Source organism: Seriola dumerili, unplaced genomic scaffold, assembly GCF_002260705.1.
Source record: "Seriola dumerili isolate Sdu_G_001 unplaced genomic scaffold, Sdu_1.0 BDQW01000741.1, whole genome shotgun sequence".
Classification (NCBI taxonomy): domain Eukaryota; kingdom Metazoa; phylum Chordata; class Actinopteri; order Carangiformes; family Carangidae; genus Seriola; species Seriola dumerili.
The window spans coordinates 280,060-295,059 of record NW_019174996.1 but is presented as its reverse complement, the minus strand read 5'-3'; the positions used below and the strand labels follow the sequence as shown (position 1 = coordinate 295,059).

The 15,000-nt window shown below is 43.9% G+C and overlaps 1 protein-coding gene across 9 annotated transcripts in view; it reads right to left on the bottom strand.

The window, feature by feature from the left end:
* Window positions 1-15,000, bottom strand: part of LOC111236872 (receptor-type tyrosine-protein phosphatase mu-like) — a 113,826-nt gene that overhangs the window by 8,519 nt on the left and 90,307 nt on the right. For 4 of the 9 annotated variants that reach the window (XM_022765762.1, XM_022765767.1, XM_022765764.1 and 1 more), the window contains 5 exons: window positions 12,697-12,708; window positions 10,795-10,985; window positions 2,884-2,971; window positions 1,195-1,271; window positions 683-719 (listed from right to left, as the gene is read on the bottom strand). In XM_022765762.1, the coding sequence (XP_022621483.1) occupies window positions 683-719; window positions 1,195-1,271; window positions 2,884-2,971; window positions 10,795-10,985; window positions 12,697-12,708 (405 nt within the window). The remainder of the gene's footprint in view (window positions 1-682; window positions 720-1,194; window positions 1,272-2,883; window positions 2,972-10,794; window positions 10,986-12,696; window positions 12,709-15,000) is intronic. The other 5 variants (XM_022765763.1, XM_022765766.1, XM_022765765.1 and 2 more) reach the window with 2 other exon arrangements.

Sequence of the window (15,000 nt, the reverse complement as noted above, 5' to 3'; positions counted from 1 at the left end):
ACAGAAAATGTTTTTAATCACTGTTGACAGTCTGTGTTTTGACGAGCTAATTAGTTCATGCTAATCCATTCCTGTCCTCAAGTGTTTTACAGCGAGAATCTGCTGCACACACACACACACACTCCATATTCATGCTCACACACTGACATGTTCGTACACTCAGGTTTATTCAGGAGGATGATTTCTACCTGGAGAGCTGAGGGTGTTTGTGTGTGTGTGTGTGAGCAGATCATCACACACACGTGAGAGTGCATTTAACTGTTCTGTGTGATGTGGCGCCCCCTGTGGTCAAAGGTGGTAAAACTCAATCAGAATCACATTCACAGTCAGAATGAAAACGTACCCCGATGCTATATGTTTATGTTTATGTGTTTATATGTTTTATAAACATGTGTTAGAGTTGTTTGTGTTGATTGTGTGTGCGTTCATACACAGTAAGAATCAGTGTGTGAGTGGAGTCAGGAGAGTTCAGGAGGAAACAAACATGTCCATGACACAGATGACGTCATCAGGAGGTCACACTGAACCAGATCAACATGTCCAGGCTCAGGTCTGAGGGTTCAGGGTTCAGGTGGAAGCTAACAGTGGAAGCTAACAGAGAAAGCGAACTGAGGAAGATAACACAGGACGCTAACAGTGGAAGCTAATAGAGAACATGTATCAGTGTGTTTCCTTCTCTTACCTTGGGTAGCGATGTAGTGATTGGGTCTGTGGTATCCCTAAGAGAAGAGAGGAGAATAAGGTGAACAAAGGACGGGTGATCTGGAGAGGAACAGCACAGGTCTAGGGGCCCAGGTGCCCCGGGGGTCAGGGGGCCCCTGGGTCAAAGCCTGTGTGTGAAGTGACATTTTCTGTTGGAGGGTCAATCATTTAGCTCCAAAGAGATAAACAACAACAACATGGAGGAACAGGGTGACACTGAGGGCCTATATGTGAGGTGTCATCCCTGTGAGAGACATCCAGACGTCCTTACAATGATTTATGTCCTCACTACGGTGCTTCAGAACTATGTCCTCACAAAGAAGCAATACAAGACTGTCGCCTGACACACTTCCTCTCTGTAAGTTTGTTTACATAGCCAGCCAACCAACCAACCCTGAATGATGAGGACTGCCACCATGGGAACAGAGTCCACCCAGACGATTCACACTGACCGTTAAAGAAAAAAAAAAAAGTAAACTGTGTGTTACTCACATCGACGTAGTTGGCGTTGATGTAGTCGGAGCTGCTCTCTCCGTCCTGAGGCTGCAGACGCACACGAGAGTGATCGTCTACCACACGCACATGCACACACACACACACACACACACACACTCGTTAATTGTTCTGCTTGTTGTCGTGGCCAAGCTGAACATAATCACCTTTGATTAGTTTCTGCTGAATAAATAATCTAATAATAAATTAATATCCACTTGATTACATTCATTCAGACTGAATCTGTGAATCACCAGGGACTGAGTGAGTGTGTGAGCAGTCACGTCTATTTATTCACATTATTCATCTTTACATTCTCTCCTTGAAAACAGACCTGAATCCTTATAATCACATCAGATAGAGGAAATGATGAAGCATTTAAATTCATCTGTGAATGTCAACAACATGTTTCAGCGTTTCATCTATAAAGAACTGACTATGGAGCAACAACATGAAACTAGCTGTTTTGTTGTTAGCTGTTCTTCTACCTTTCTACATCTACGACAGGATCACAAACAGTTTGACGAGTTTTCATCAACAACAGAAATTATGAATATATTTGTCAACAACCTTTTTTTGTGACCAAAACATGACTAAAGCTAAAATTAACTTTAGAAATTGAGACCTGAGATGAAATTGACAAACAAAAAAACGAAGTCCAGGACTGGATTTTCAGGTCTTCTGAGCTGGATATTTCATCAATAAAAACTATGATGAAAAATATTTGTTTACAACCATTTTTACAGAAGACATAAAATAAATAAGAAGTAACCTTTGAAAACTGGAAGTGAAATATCAAAATGTGATTTTATCAACAAACAAACTAAACTATAACATGAAGCCGCACAAATGTTATGACTGTTACATCTCTGCAGACACTGTATGAGTCACACTAAGGTTATAGTCTAAACTATAGTTTAATGTTTAACTCTCAGGCCGGTACACTAGACTACACTTACTTCCTTACTGACTGTCATTGACAATGTGATGTGTCCACTGAGACAAATCTGCTTGTTTCAATGATTATACAAGTCACCCCAAAATCAAGACTCAAGTCCCAAAGAACAAGTCCTAAAGAACAACAAATCTCAGGTCAAAACAGGTAAGTCCCAAAGTCAAGTCCCCAGTCAAGTCAAAAGTCAAGACCAACAAGTCCCAAGTAAAGTCCCAGGTCAAAACCAGCCAGTCCTAAGTCAAGTATCAGACAACAGTCAAAAAAGTCAAGACCAACAAGTTCAAAGACAAGCTGTATGTCAGCAGTAACAAGTCACAAGTCAAGATGCAAACCTTGATCAAAATTCACATCATGACCACCAGGGAAGAGGTCAGAACCAACAACTCGCAGGTCTATAAACTGTTTCTGGTCCCCATCTCTGGTCAGGACGTCAGGACAATGGTTTAAGGCTTGGTCATGTTGAATCTGAGAACTCATCTGGGACACACAAATCTGTCGTGTAGTGTTCTCCCAGCATCATATTAATGTTCTTTATGATGGTTCATATTAGTATGATTAATGATAATTACTGCAGCTTCTACATGAGTGTTTTCTACCAGACTGATGCTTCCACAGTGCCGCTGAGCCTGGTATTCAGCTCCTACACCTGCTGAACTGAAAAACAGTCAGACAGTTTCATATCAGCCTCTCAGATCAGTGTTCATTCAGACAAAGAAGAGCGTGGAGGTACGTACAGGCGATGATGTTTCCGTAGCGATTCTTCATGCGATTCTCGTCCTTTTTGGCCGAGTCCCAGGGAGCGGACTGTCCCTCAAAGAAACTCTGGTAAGACAAAAAGACATGAAGACAGAGTGTCTGTTGAAAAAGAGAGCAGATCCAGAGTGATGAGACTCAGTGGATGACTTCATGAATAATGCAGAGGATGTGTTTGATTTTCTCTCCCTGAACAAACACACAGGCGTTAGTTTTATGGTCAGAGCAGATGATTAAGTCCAATTATGAGAACGAGCTCAGAGAGAAGCTGGAGGCGATTAAACACACATTGATAGTTGTTCTTTGACTGTGTTCAAACAGAGTGAAACTGCTCCGACTGCTCTGTGCTGAGACAACACTTCTCCTCTCTGTTGATCTCTGTGCTGAAAAATAACCAGAATCACTGAAGTCTTTAACGTTACATCACGATATCACAGATTCACTGGAGAACACAGAGTCCACAGAAGAAGAACCAAGACGGGCTCATTTTAATAGACTACATGAAACTGGAGGGACATGATTACAACATTTAGTCCCCTCCCCTAACAACCACCAATCCAGACTTGTTTGTGTCTCTTTGTTGTTTGATATCTATCTATATATCTATCTATTTATCTATCTATCTATCTATCTATCATTGCTGCTGAGCTCAGACACTTTGATCCACAGCAGGTTTCCTGGGTTGCTCATTAAAATGCCTGCAGACGGACATGTGTGTGTGTGTGTGTGTGTGTGTGTGTGTGTGTGTGTGTGTGACAGCAGTCTAACAGCTCCAGACATCCATCAAACTGAGAGGTGAACGATGTCACACACACACACACACACACACACACACACACACACACACACACACACACACACACACACACACACACACACACAGCTCCACATGATTGACAGTGAGGAACAAAGGGAAGAAAAAAAAAAGAAAAGAATCGAAGGAAGGAATGAACTAATGACTGCTGGCAGCGACTCCACTCTGTGTGTGTGTGTGTGTGTTTCTGATGGTAATGCTACCTGTCCCCTTAACTCACCAACAACCTCCACCTGTCATTAAAAAAGGTCAAAGGTCACAGGTCTCCTGTGACTTAAACAGAATCTCTCCCTTGTTCAAGGGGGGGGGTCACAGGGGTTCTGAAATGAACCTGAACCTTTTCAGGCAGGTTCACACTCTGTTCGGATCTGTCATTGCGTAACATCTGGAAGGATGGATGGATGAAGGAATGGAAGGATGGACCCTTCAGGCTGATTAACTCTGAATCTCTCACTACAGACGCACTTCAAAACACTGGCTAGCTTAACAACATTAAGGCTACAATGAACCCATAATGCAACGCTGTAAAATACTGTAGTTACGTTGAAGCTCTCTGGTGTTTCTCATCATGAAGATTAGCTCAGTCACTGTTGACCTGCTTCAGGTGGAGGTGGGTCAGTGGGTGGAGGTGGGTCAGTGGATGGAGGTGGGTTAGTGGGTGGAGGTGGGTCAGTGGGATAGTGGGTGGGTAGAGGTGTGGAGGTGGGTCAGTGGATGGAGGTGGGTCAGTGGGTGGAAGTGGGTCAGTGGGACAGTGGGTGGAGGTGGGTCAGTGGATGGAGGTGGGTCAGTGGGTGGAGGTGGGACAGTGGGTGGAGGGGGGTCAGTGGGTGGAAGTGGGTCAGTGGGACAGTGGGTGGAGGTGGGTCAGTGGATGGAGGTGGGTCAGTGGGTGGAGGTGGGACAGTGGGTGGAGGTGGGTCAGTGGGTGCGTAGAGGTGTGGAGGTGGGTCAGTGGGTGGAGGTGGGTCAGTAGATGGAGGTGGGTCAGTGGGACAGTGGGTGGAGGTGGGTCAGTGGATGGAGGTGGGTCAGTGGGTGGAGAAGGAACCATCTTCTCTCCGACAGACTCCTGGAGATGTTTGAAACCACTTCCTCAAACACTCGTTGGGACACAGAAACATTCTGAAATGTGTTTGAGTGTCTGTTGTTGCAAAAGAGTTTTCATCCCGCTGGTTAGAGGATCTTTGAGATTTAAAACAGCAGGAAGTGACTTTAAACGACCTTCAGGGTTTTATCAGAGAATCACACGATTCTTCAGTAACGTGAACATAATGCTGAGAGAGAGAGAGCGAGAGATAGTGTGTGTGTGTGTGTGTGTATGTGTGTTGGGCGTCAGCCACCATCTAGTCTCTAATCTAGTTGACATGAACACAGGATGTTAACAGTCTGAAAACCAAGAAGGCATCTTACCTCGTTAAGCTGTCCAATCAGATTAATTAGTAAAGGGGAAGCATGGAGGGATCAGGGAGATAACAGTCATCAGTCAGCTGGACGTCTGTTAGCTCAGTTTACTGCTGCAGCAGTTACACATCAGTCATCAATCAGTAATCAATCAGTGATCAATCAGCAGCTAAATTCATCCAAAGGATTAAAACCAAAAGAAAAACAACTTTACTTTGGAAACTCTGATTTATTTCCTGACATTTATTTTGAATTACATAAGATTTCCTGTTGTCATAATCATCTTCACACTTTATCAATTAACAATCAATTATTGAATTTGGTTAAATGAGAAGGGATGGAGGTGAAAACAATCACTAACCAGACGTTACCATGACAACGTGTGAGTGTTAGTTACATGTTTAAAGCAGAACAACAAACATCTGGATCATAATTCAAACACATGTGGGTTCTGTTCCCATCAACACCAGACCAGTCTGACAAGAATCACCAGTCTGACCAGTCTGGTTTCAGACATTTTAAAGGTCACTTCCTGTTTTTGCATTTTGGAACTTGTTCTTTTATTCTGAAATGATGATCCTGTAAAATAAACGTAGTTTCTTTTTCAGGTAAACCAGACAGACAGTTGAACAGACAGACAGGTGGACAGACAGACAGTTGAACAGATAGACAGACAGACAGACAGACAGACAGACAGACAGACAGACAGACAGGTGAACAGACAGACAGTTGAACAGACAGACAGACAGACAGACAGACAGACAGTTGAACAGACAGGCAGGTGAACAGACAGGCAAGTGAACAGACAGACACGTGAACAGACAGACAGTTGAACAGACAGACAGACAGGTGAACAGACAGACAGGCAGGTGAACAGCTCTTCTTCACTAACTTTCTGCAAATGGAGGGTGAAAATACTGAGTGTGTGCTCAGTATGTATAATGGATCAGCCCTGAGGGCAGCCCACAAGCAGGCAGACCTGAACACACACACGCACCCACGCACGCACGCACGCACGCACGCACGCACGCACGCACGCACACACACCAACACACACACACACACACACACAAGCCATTCCCTGTTTTGGCCCATTAGCTCGAGGGAATATCTATAATGTATATATGTGTGTGTGTGTGGGTGTGTGTGTGTGTTTGTTCAGGTAAGTAACATCCATTAGTAAGTTTCTCGAGATGAAAATGGGTAAACATGTGGAGTGCACGCACACACAGACACACACACACACACACACACACACACACACACACACACACACACACACACACACACACACACACACACACTGCTGTCTTCTTCTGTTACTGATTAGTGCTGAAACGATCATTCATTGATAACTGGATCAATCAGCTTGTGTCTCTGGTCTCTGGTTCTGGTCTCTGGACTCTGGACTGTCTTATTGTTTATAGATGAACTCATAACTGATCAATTGAATGTAGTGATACAAGTGATGTATTGATCCTGGAGGCTGCTGCTCAGCTCTGTGATGTATCGTCCACCTTAGCAGTCATTCACAAACACCATGGTGACCATCCGTCACACCTGTGTGTGTGTTGGTTTGTATAAAAATGCACAAATGTACAAAACCATCACTTATCAACACCCTACCAATCATTCATCTTTAACACACTACAAATCACTTAGCAACAACCTCGTAACCTAGCAACTAGGGTTGTCACCAGAACTAATACTTCCGTACCAAGTCGATGCCACGTGGCAAAAAACGGGACGGTACCCGTTTTCCGTGGTATCGAAGGAACCGAAAAAAAATACCGACACGTGACGAGATCGATCATCACCCTCTTAGGAAGTAACGTAAGACTGACATCCTGTTCAGGGAGGCAGGTGAACGAGTGCTCTTCACGCTGCTCGTGCATCAGGTCTCATCGTGCACAAGCAGCATGTCATTAACTGTATGAGCAACTTATCTCATGGTGCAAAGGTGTCTTACCTCAAAAGTGACAGTAATCTACCAGAAACATGTGTAAAGAACATTAACACTAATCACTGCATCACTGGTGACACGAGTGACTCGGACACATTTAAACAGTTTCTCCGGCACATGCTCAGCCTCTGCCCGAGGGAGGAGGAGGAACGTCCACGACCAGGCTGCGGTCTAGCCCCAATAACAAATGGAAGATGGCGACAAGTTCAGGCACGAAACTTGGTCCAGCTGCAGCACCTCGGCTCATTGAAAGAAAAAGCCAGAAGAGTCGCGCATGGAAATATTTTCCGTCGAGGCGGATGATGAGAGGTTAATTTTAGACCCACAAAAGCCCATTAGTAAACCATGCCTTCGCACTTTCCAAACCACAGTTGAAAAGCTGCTTAAATATAAGCAGTAAACTTTTTATTGCAGAAAAAGTTTACTGCTTATATTTTAGCAAAGTATTGTTTATTTTAAATTCTTGAAGGCGACATGCCACTGTTCTTTATTTTTTGATTTGTATTTTTCAATAAAGGAGTGAAAGAGAATTGTGGAATTTCACTGGTATTGGTACCGACTATTAAATTTCTGGTATCGTGACATCCCTACTAGCAACCACACAACAACACCTTGTGAAGCAGCGTAGTAGTTATTTAGCAGCTGAGTACGACTGATGGTTGTTACCTGGTTCTTGATCTGAAGATGAACAACATGTGAAATGTTTACTACATCTGGGCCACATCTGGGCCGGTCTGTCTTTCCATCACTTAATAATTCACCTAAGGCTGTTTGACACAGCAGCTTTCAGGTGTTTCATCACAGTGTGTTAAAAGAGAAACATCCCTGTTTATGTCAAGTAGTTATAACATTTGAACAGCTGAACTACCTGCTGTCATCACCTGAGGCCTGCTGTGATTGGCTGAAACTTGTCACAGGTGAGAACAGGAGAAAATTAAAGCACAGGTCACATTTCGGCAGAGTGAAAGAGTTGGTAAATGAAAGGCCAATTAAACTGTACACTGTCACGTTTCTGTAGCCACGCCCCCACAGGTGTCTGCACCTCACTGTGAACAGGTGAGTTTCAAACAGAAACAAGCTGCGAGGAGATTTGAGTTTATGTCCTGTTCTTCAGTGTGTGTGTCGTGTGTGTGTGTGTGTGTGGTGTGTGTGTGTGTGTGTGTGTGTGTGCTGTGTGTGTTGTGTGTGTGTGTGTTGTGTGTGTCCTCACTCGTACTCCTCCTTGAAGCCGTAGCCCTCGGCAACATTTCATTGGGTGATGTTGCTGCAGCAGTCAGCCACTCGATGGCCGGTGCAGCTGTCCACGTTGATGGGCAGGCCTCCGCGTCCGCCCCGCCTGCTTATAATTGGACCTGGACCAGGCTGCTGCTGTTCGCGTCGAGCTCATGGTGTGACTTGTCATCTTGCGGGAGGGGGGGGACAGATCAGACTGCAGCTGCAGACACACAGTAACTCACCGCTGTGTGATGAACATGATGTATGATGGACACAAATCACATGATTTCTCCACATGGTATGGACCGGACCAGGCTGACCCATGTCAGAATCCAGGACTACTTTTAGACCATGTACTGATTATCAGGGCGGAGTCAGATCCTGTCAGACCTGTGTGACTCCTCCTGGTATCAGCTCTGCACAACTGGACCACAGCTTCATAACAGTTCTCTTAAGTCCAGATTCAGTTCTGGTCTGGGCAGACTCTGTACAGAACAAACCCACTGTTATACCTGACTCGTTTCAGCATCAGGTCCAGTTTCCACCTGCTGTTACAGACTGAAGAGAAGGACTGGACTCAGTTACAGACTGAAGAGACGGACTGGACTCACGGACTGGACTCAGTATGAAGTCTGACTCTTTTGTTGGGACATTTTCCCCCTGGTTCACTTCTGCAGTGAAACAAGTTAAACTGGACTCAGCAGTGTAGTAAAGAAACACTGTCAGTCTCCTCCTCAAATATAAGACCACGCCCCCTTCAACCCTAATTTACATAAAAACACACTGATATTCAGCATGTCTTTTAATGATAATATGATTTGTAATAATAATAATAATCAATCAGTGTGAGGAGATGCTGTGGGTTTCATACAATAAAACACAAACGCCTTCACCATGAGCAGCTGATCAAGAGAACTGATAATCGATCAATAATCAGTCTGTCTTGATGATAAAACTGATCAGATGATTGATCAAACGCAGGTAAAGGTGATGACACGTGGGAGCAGGTGTAAATGTGTGTACAGTCTGCCCAGAGTTACACACTGGTCCACATCCACGACTACCATGTTGTTACCACGACAACACAAATGAATGGCACACACATCACGTGACGTCAAATCACATGACTGGAGAAAGGATTGTGATTGGCTCTGGGTTCTTTCCACACTGCTGCTGATCGATCACAAATCAATAATATGATGAAGAAAAAGGAGTTTCAATCCGAATCTACTATAAGGGAGGAACTAAGTGCCGATCCAGATCCAGCACAGCACGGTATGAGTACTAGTCTGGATCCAGTACAGTGCAGTATGAGTACTGGTCCATGAGCACTGGTCCAGATGTGGTCCAGGTTCTTGGAGCTGCAGTGTGAAAAGAGCAGAGTTCAGAGTCCTGGAACAGAACAAACCTCTTTGCTAAACCGGTTTCTCGTGACCTTTGACCCTTGAGACCCCATCCAGGACTCTGACGTGAGCATTTCAACAACTCGGCGGACACACCTTTCACTAGTCTCTCTATCTCTGTTCTTATTGGCTAGCCTGGGGGCTGACTGACCAATCAGAAACTCTATCCCAAACAGCCCAACCAATCAGGAGATGGGTGATGTGATGGAGGTGGTGGTTTGTGATTGGACAGATGAAACAACCACAACCACAACAATGACAACCAATCATCGGAGAAAGAGAGACGGACAGAGCTGAAACCTGATTGGTTTGATGTGAAATGGTGAGAGGAGTTGGGGATTGTGATGTCACAATTTCACAGAGGGGTAAAAAATGAGGTGTTGCCACACTAACTGATGACATCACAGCGGTTGGTGGGTGTGGCTCCATGCGCAGCGGTGACCCCCCCCNATTGTGGAATTTCACTGGTATTGGTACCGACTATTAAATTTCTGGTATCGTGACATCCCTACTAGCAACCACACAACAACACCTTGTGAAGCAGCGTAGTAGTTATTTAGCAGCTGAGTACGACTGATGGTTGTTACCTGGTTCTTGATCTGAAGATGAACAACATGTGAAATGTTTACTACATCTGGGCCACATCTGGGCCGGTCTGTCTTTCCATCACTTAATAATTCACCTAAGGCTGTTTGACACAGCAGCTTTCAGGTGTTTCATCACAGTGTGTTAAAAGAGAAACATCCCTGTTTATGTCAAGTAGTTATAACATTTGAACAGCTGAACTACCTGCTGTCATCACCTGAGGCCTGCTGTGATTGGCTGAAACTTGTCACAGGTGAGAACAGGAGAAAATTAAAGCACAGGTCACATTTCGGCAGAGTGAAAGAGTTGGTAAATGAAAGGCCAATTAAACTGTACACTGTCACGTTTCTGTAGCCACGCCCCCACAGGTGTCTGCACCTCACTGTGAACAGGTGAGTTTCAAACAGAAACAAGCTGCGAGGAGATTTGAGTTTATGTCCTGTTCTCAGTGTGTGTGTGTGTGTGTGTGTGTGTGTGTGTGTGTGTGTGTGTGTGTGTGTGTCCTCACCTCGTACTCCTCCTTGAAGCCGTAGCCCTCGGCACATTTCATCTGGGTGATGTGCTGCAGCAGATCAGCCACTCGGATGGCCGGGTGCAGCTGTCCCGTTTGATAGGGCAGCGCCTCCCGCTCCGCCTCCCGCTGCTTATAATGGGACTGGACCAGGCTGCTGGTTTCACTGGTCATGGTGTGACTGTCATCTGGGGGAGGGGGGGCGGGGAGACAGATCAGACTGCAGCTGCAGACACACAGTAACTCACCGCTGTGTGATGAACATGATGTATGATGGACACAAATCACATGATTTCTCCACATGGTATGGACCGGACCAGGCTGACCCATGTCAGAATCCAGGACTACTTTTAGACCATGTACTGATTATCAGGGGGAGTCAGATCCTGTCAGACCTGTGTGACTCCTCCTGGTATCAGCTCTGCACAACGGGACCACAGCTTCATAACAGTTCTCTAAGTCCAGATTCAGTTCTGGTCTGGGCAGACTCTGTACAGAACAAACCCACTGTTATACCTTGACTCGTTCAGCATCAGCGTTCCAGTTTCCACTGCTGTTACAGACTGAAGAGAAGGACTGGACTCAGTTACAGACTGAAGAGACGGACTGGACTCACGGACTGGACTCAGTATGAAGTCTGACTCTTTTGTTGGGACATTTTCCCCCTGGTTCACTTCTGCAGTGAAACAAGTTAAACTGGACTCAGCAGTGTAGTAAAGAAACACTGTCAGTCTCCTCCTCAAATATAAGACCACGCCCCCTTCAACCCTAATTTACATAAAAACACACTGATATTCAGCATGTCTTTTAATGATAATATGATTTGTAATAATAATAATAATCAATCAGTGTGAGGAGATGCTGTGGGTTTCATACAATAAAACACAAACGCCTTCACCATGAGCAGCTGATCAAGAGAACTGATAATCGATCAATAATCAGTCTGTCTTGATGATAAAACTGATCAGATGATTGATCAAACGCAGGTAAAGGTGATGACACGTGGGAGCAGGTGTAAATGTGTGTACAGTCTGCCCAGAGTTACACACTGGTCCACATCCACGACTACCATGTTGTTACCACGACAACACAAATGAATGGCACACACATCACGTGACGTCAAATCACATGACTGGAGAAAGGATTGTGATTGGCTCTGGGTTCTTTCCACACTGCTGCTGATCGATCACAAATCAATAATATGATGAAGAAAAAGGAGTTTCAATCCGAATCTACTATAAGGGAGGAACTAAGTGCCGATCCAGATCCAGCACAGCACGGTATGAGTACTAGTCTGGATCCAGTACAGTGCAGTATGAGTACTGGTCCATGAGCACTGGTCCAGATGTGGTCCAGGTTCTTGGAGCTGCAGTGTGAAAAGAGCAGAGTTCAGAGTCCTGGAACAGAACAAACCTCTTTGCTAAACCGGTTTCTCGTGACCTTTGACCCTTGAGACCCCATCCAGGACTCTGACGTGAGCATTTCAACAACTCGGCGGACACACCTTTCACTAGTCTCTCTATCTCTGTTCTTATTGGCTAGCCTGGGGGCTGACTGACCAATCAGAAACTCTATCCCAAACAGCCCAACCAATCAGGAGATGGGTGATGTGATGGAGGTGGTGGTTTGTGATTGGACAGATGAAACAACCACAACCACAACAATGACAACCAATCATCGGAGAAAGAGAGACGGACAGAGCTGAAACCTGATTGGTTTGATGTGAAATGGTGAGAGGAGTTGGGGATTGTGATGTCACAATTTCACAGAGGGGTAAAAAATGAGGTGTTGCCACACTAACTGATGACATCACAGCGGTTGGTGGGGGTGGCTCCATGCGCAGCGGTGACCCCCCCCAACATGAGTTTCCCCCCTTTAGCCCCAAATTTAACCACTTACCATTAATTGGCACTTTACACAGAGAAAGATAAAAGAGAAGAAGAAGAGAGAGGAGACAGGGTATAAGCAACAACTTTAGCTTTAGCCTATCTAGCCTCCTGCTAACACACAGCTAGCATCAATCAAACAGAAAACTAGCTCCAAGCACTGCAGTAGCTCTTTTTGAATTTATAACAGCTAACAGCTAGCCTTGGCTAACCTGGCTAAATGTGAGACTTGTGGCCTAGGCTAACGTCAGAACCTGAAGCCTGAGTTTAGCTAGCCTGAGGAGTGTTTAGCTAATCTGAGGACAGTTTTGCTAGCCTGAGCAGAGTTATGCTAACCTGTGGAGAGTTTAGCTAACCTGAGGGGAGTTTAGCTAGCCTGGGCAGAGTTTAGCTAACCCGAGGAGAGTTTGGCTAACTCGAGGAGAGTTTAGCTAACCTGAGGAGAATTTAACTAGCCTGAGGAGAGAGGAGAAACTTTCTACGAGCAAAAACAAAGCATGAGAGGCGTTAACACTAAACAAACTGATATTTATCCTAAACCTTTGGTGCTAGCAGCTCACTGTCATTATGCTTTGAAGAGTCTGAATAACTGTTGTTCATATGAAACTAATTTAACTTCTGCTGCTGTGTCTCACCTGTCAGTTTTCATACTGAAAATGTCTGTGTAGGTTCAGACACTTAGTTTTTTCTTTTTAAAGCAAAAACAGTAAAACATTAGTTTTTATGTTTTTGTTGTCAGAATTAAAAAACATAAAAACAGAACTTAAAAAGAAGAACAGAAACTGTCCAATTCTGGTGATTACACATTCCTCTTATTGTTCGTCCACTATGTGATGTCTGGCAGATATATTTCAGAATAAAGGTCTTAGTGTGGGCTACAACCAACAGCAGCTACAAACAGTGAACATTAGCTTGATCACTAAGTGATCAAGAGCGAACAATAATCTGGTAACAGCAGCGATCTCTGCTGGTCACTGTAGACAACACTATCTGAGAGGGACCACACAGTTTGTTTCCACATATTAATTAATCAAGCTTTTAATTCTAGTAAATGATACATCACACTCTTCCTCTTAATGCAACGCAACAAACACAACTTCTGTCTGTGCTTGTGTAAAGTTACACTTTATAGAGTGGCCATTCAGTTCTCATGGCATTTATTTTGAAATATTTACCTTAACTTCCATGTCACCTGACTACCTTTCTTCATTCTTCAACTCAACAAGGAAAAAAAAAGGTATTCAAAAACACCAGAATCAGACCGTTTCTTCTAATGTGATGTTCTTGTCTTTGGTTTTTTAGTTTGACAACAAAAACAGAAAAACAAAAAAACGTATTTTTGTTTTTCGTTCTGTCTGAACGTTCACTGATGTCAGAGACTCAGGACAGACGCTGGTTTCAATTCAATGGTAATAAAGTAATCAGGTCAGGTCAGTGTTGATTTTCCATTTTTAACCAAAACCTGAACCACTAATCAGTTTACATGAATCAATTAGCTTTAGCTACTGAACCAATATTTGTTCTGTCAAAAATTTGTGCTTTTGAAAATATGTTCAATACTTAGATTAAAAACATAATTAAGGCAGCATGAGATTCAAAACATTTTAGTCACAAATGAAAATGTGAATAAATATTATTTCTACAATTTAACCTCCCTATTGATCTGTATAACCAATAACTGGTTTATTGATCTGTATGATAAGGATAGAAAGGTGTAATAACTGGTCTCTAACAGACTGTGATCAGATCTCAGTGTTCATTAATGTTAACCACTCTTCAGACGATAAAACATATATATAAAATATAATCTCCTGTTATCAACCAGTTATTACATGTTGATATGCTGATAAACAGGAGCCTGATCCTGTTGATATTGAAGTGATTGTTGTGTACAGGGTCCTTGGGGTGAAAGGTCACATCCTGCTGGTTTTAGGTTTAATCTACAGCTCTGACACGCTGAGAGACGATGACTTTAAGTTTCCTCCTCGTTAATGTTAATACAGAATATGTGAGAATCCACAAACATCCAAAAATCACACAGATGTCCCAGAGTGAGACTAACAGACTGACTCCTCCCCCCAGTCCACGTGGGCGTGTTGTGTCCATGCAGAGGTTGGAGGTCACAGACAGACGTGACGTCAAAGACAGACGTGACGTCAACACGACACGCAGGAATGTTGTGGATGCAGGAATGAAGTGAAGCCCACCGTCGTTTCCGGAGAAAACAGGTCAACAACCAAAAAAAAAAAATAATAATAATAATTCCACTATTTCTCCAATGAAATGCTTTCAAAAAGGAAGCAAATCAAAAACGGAA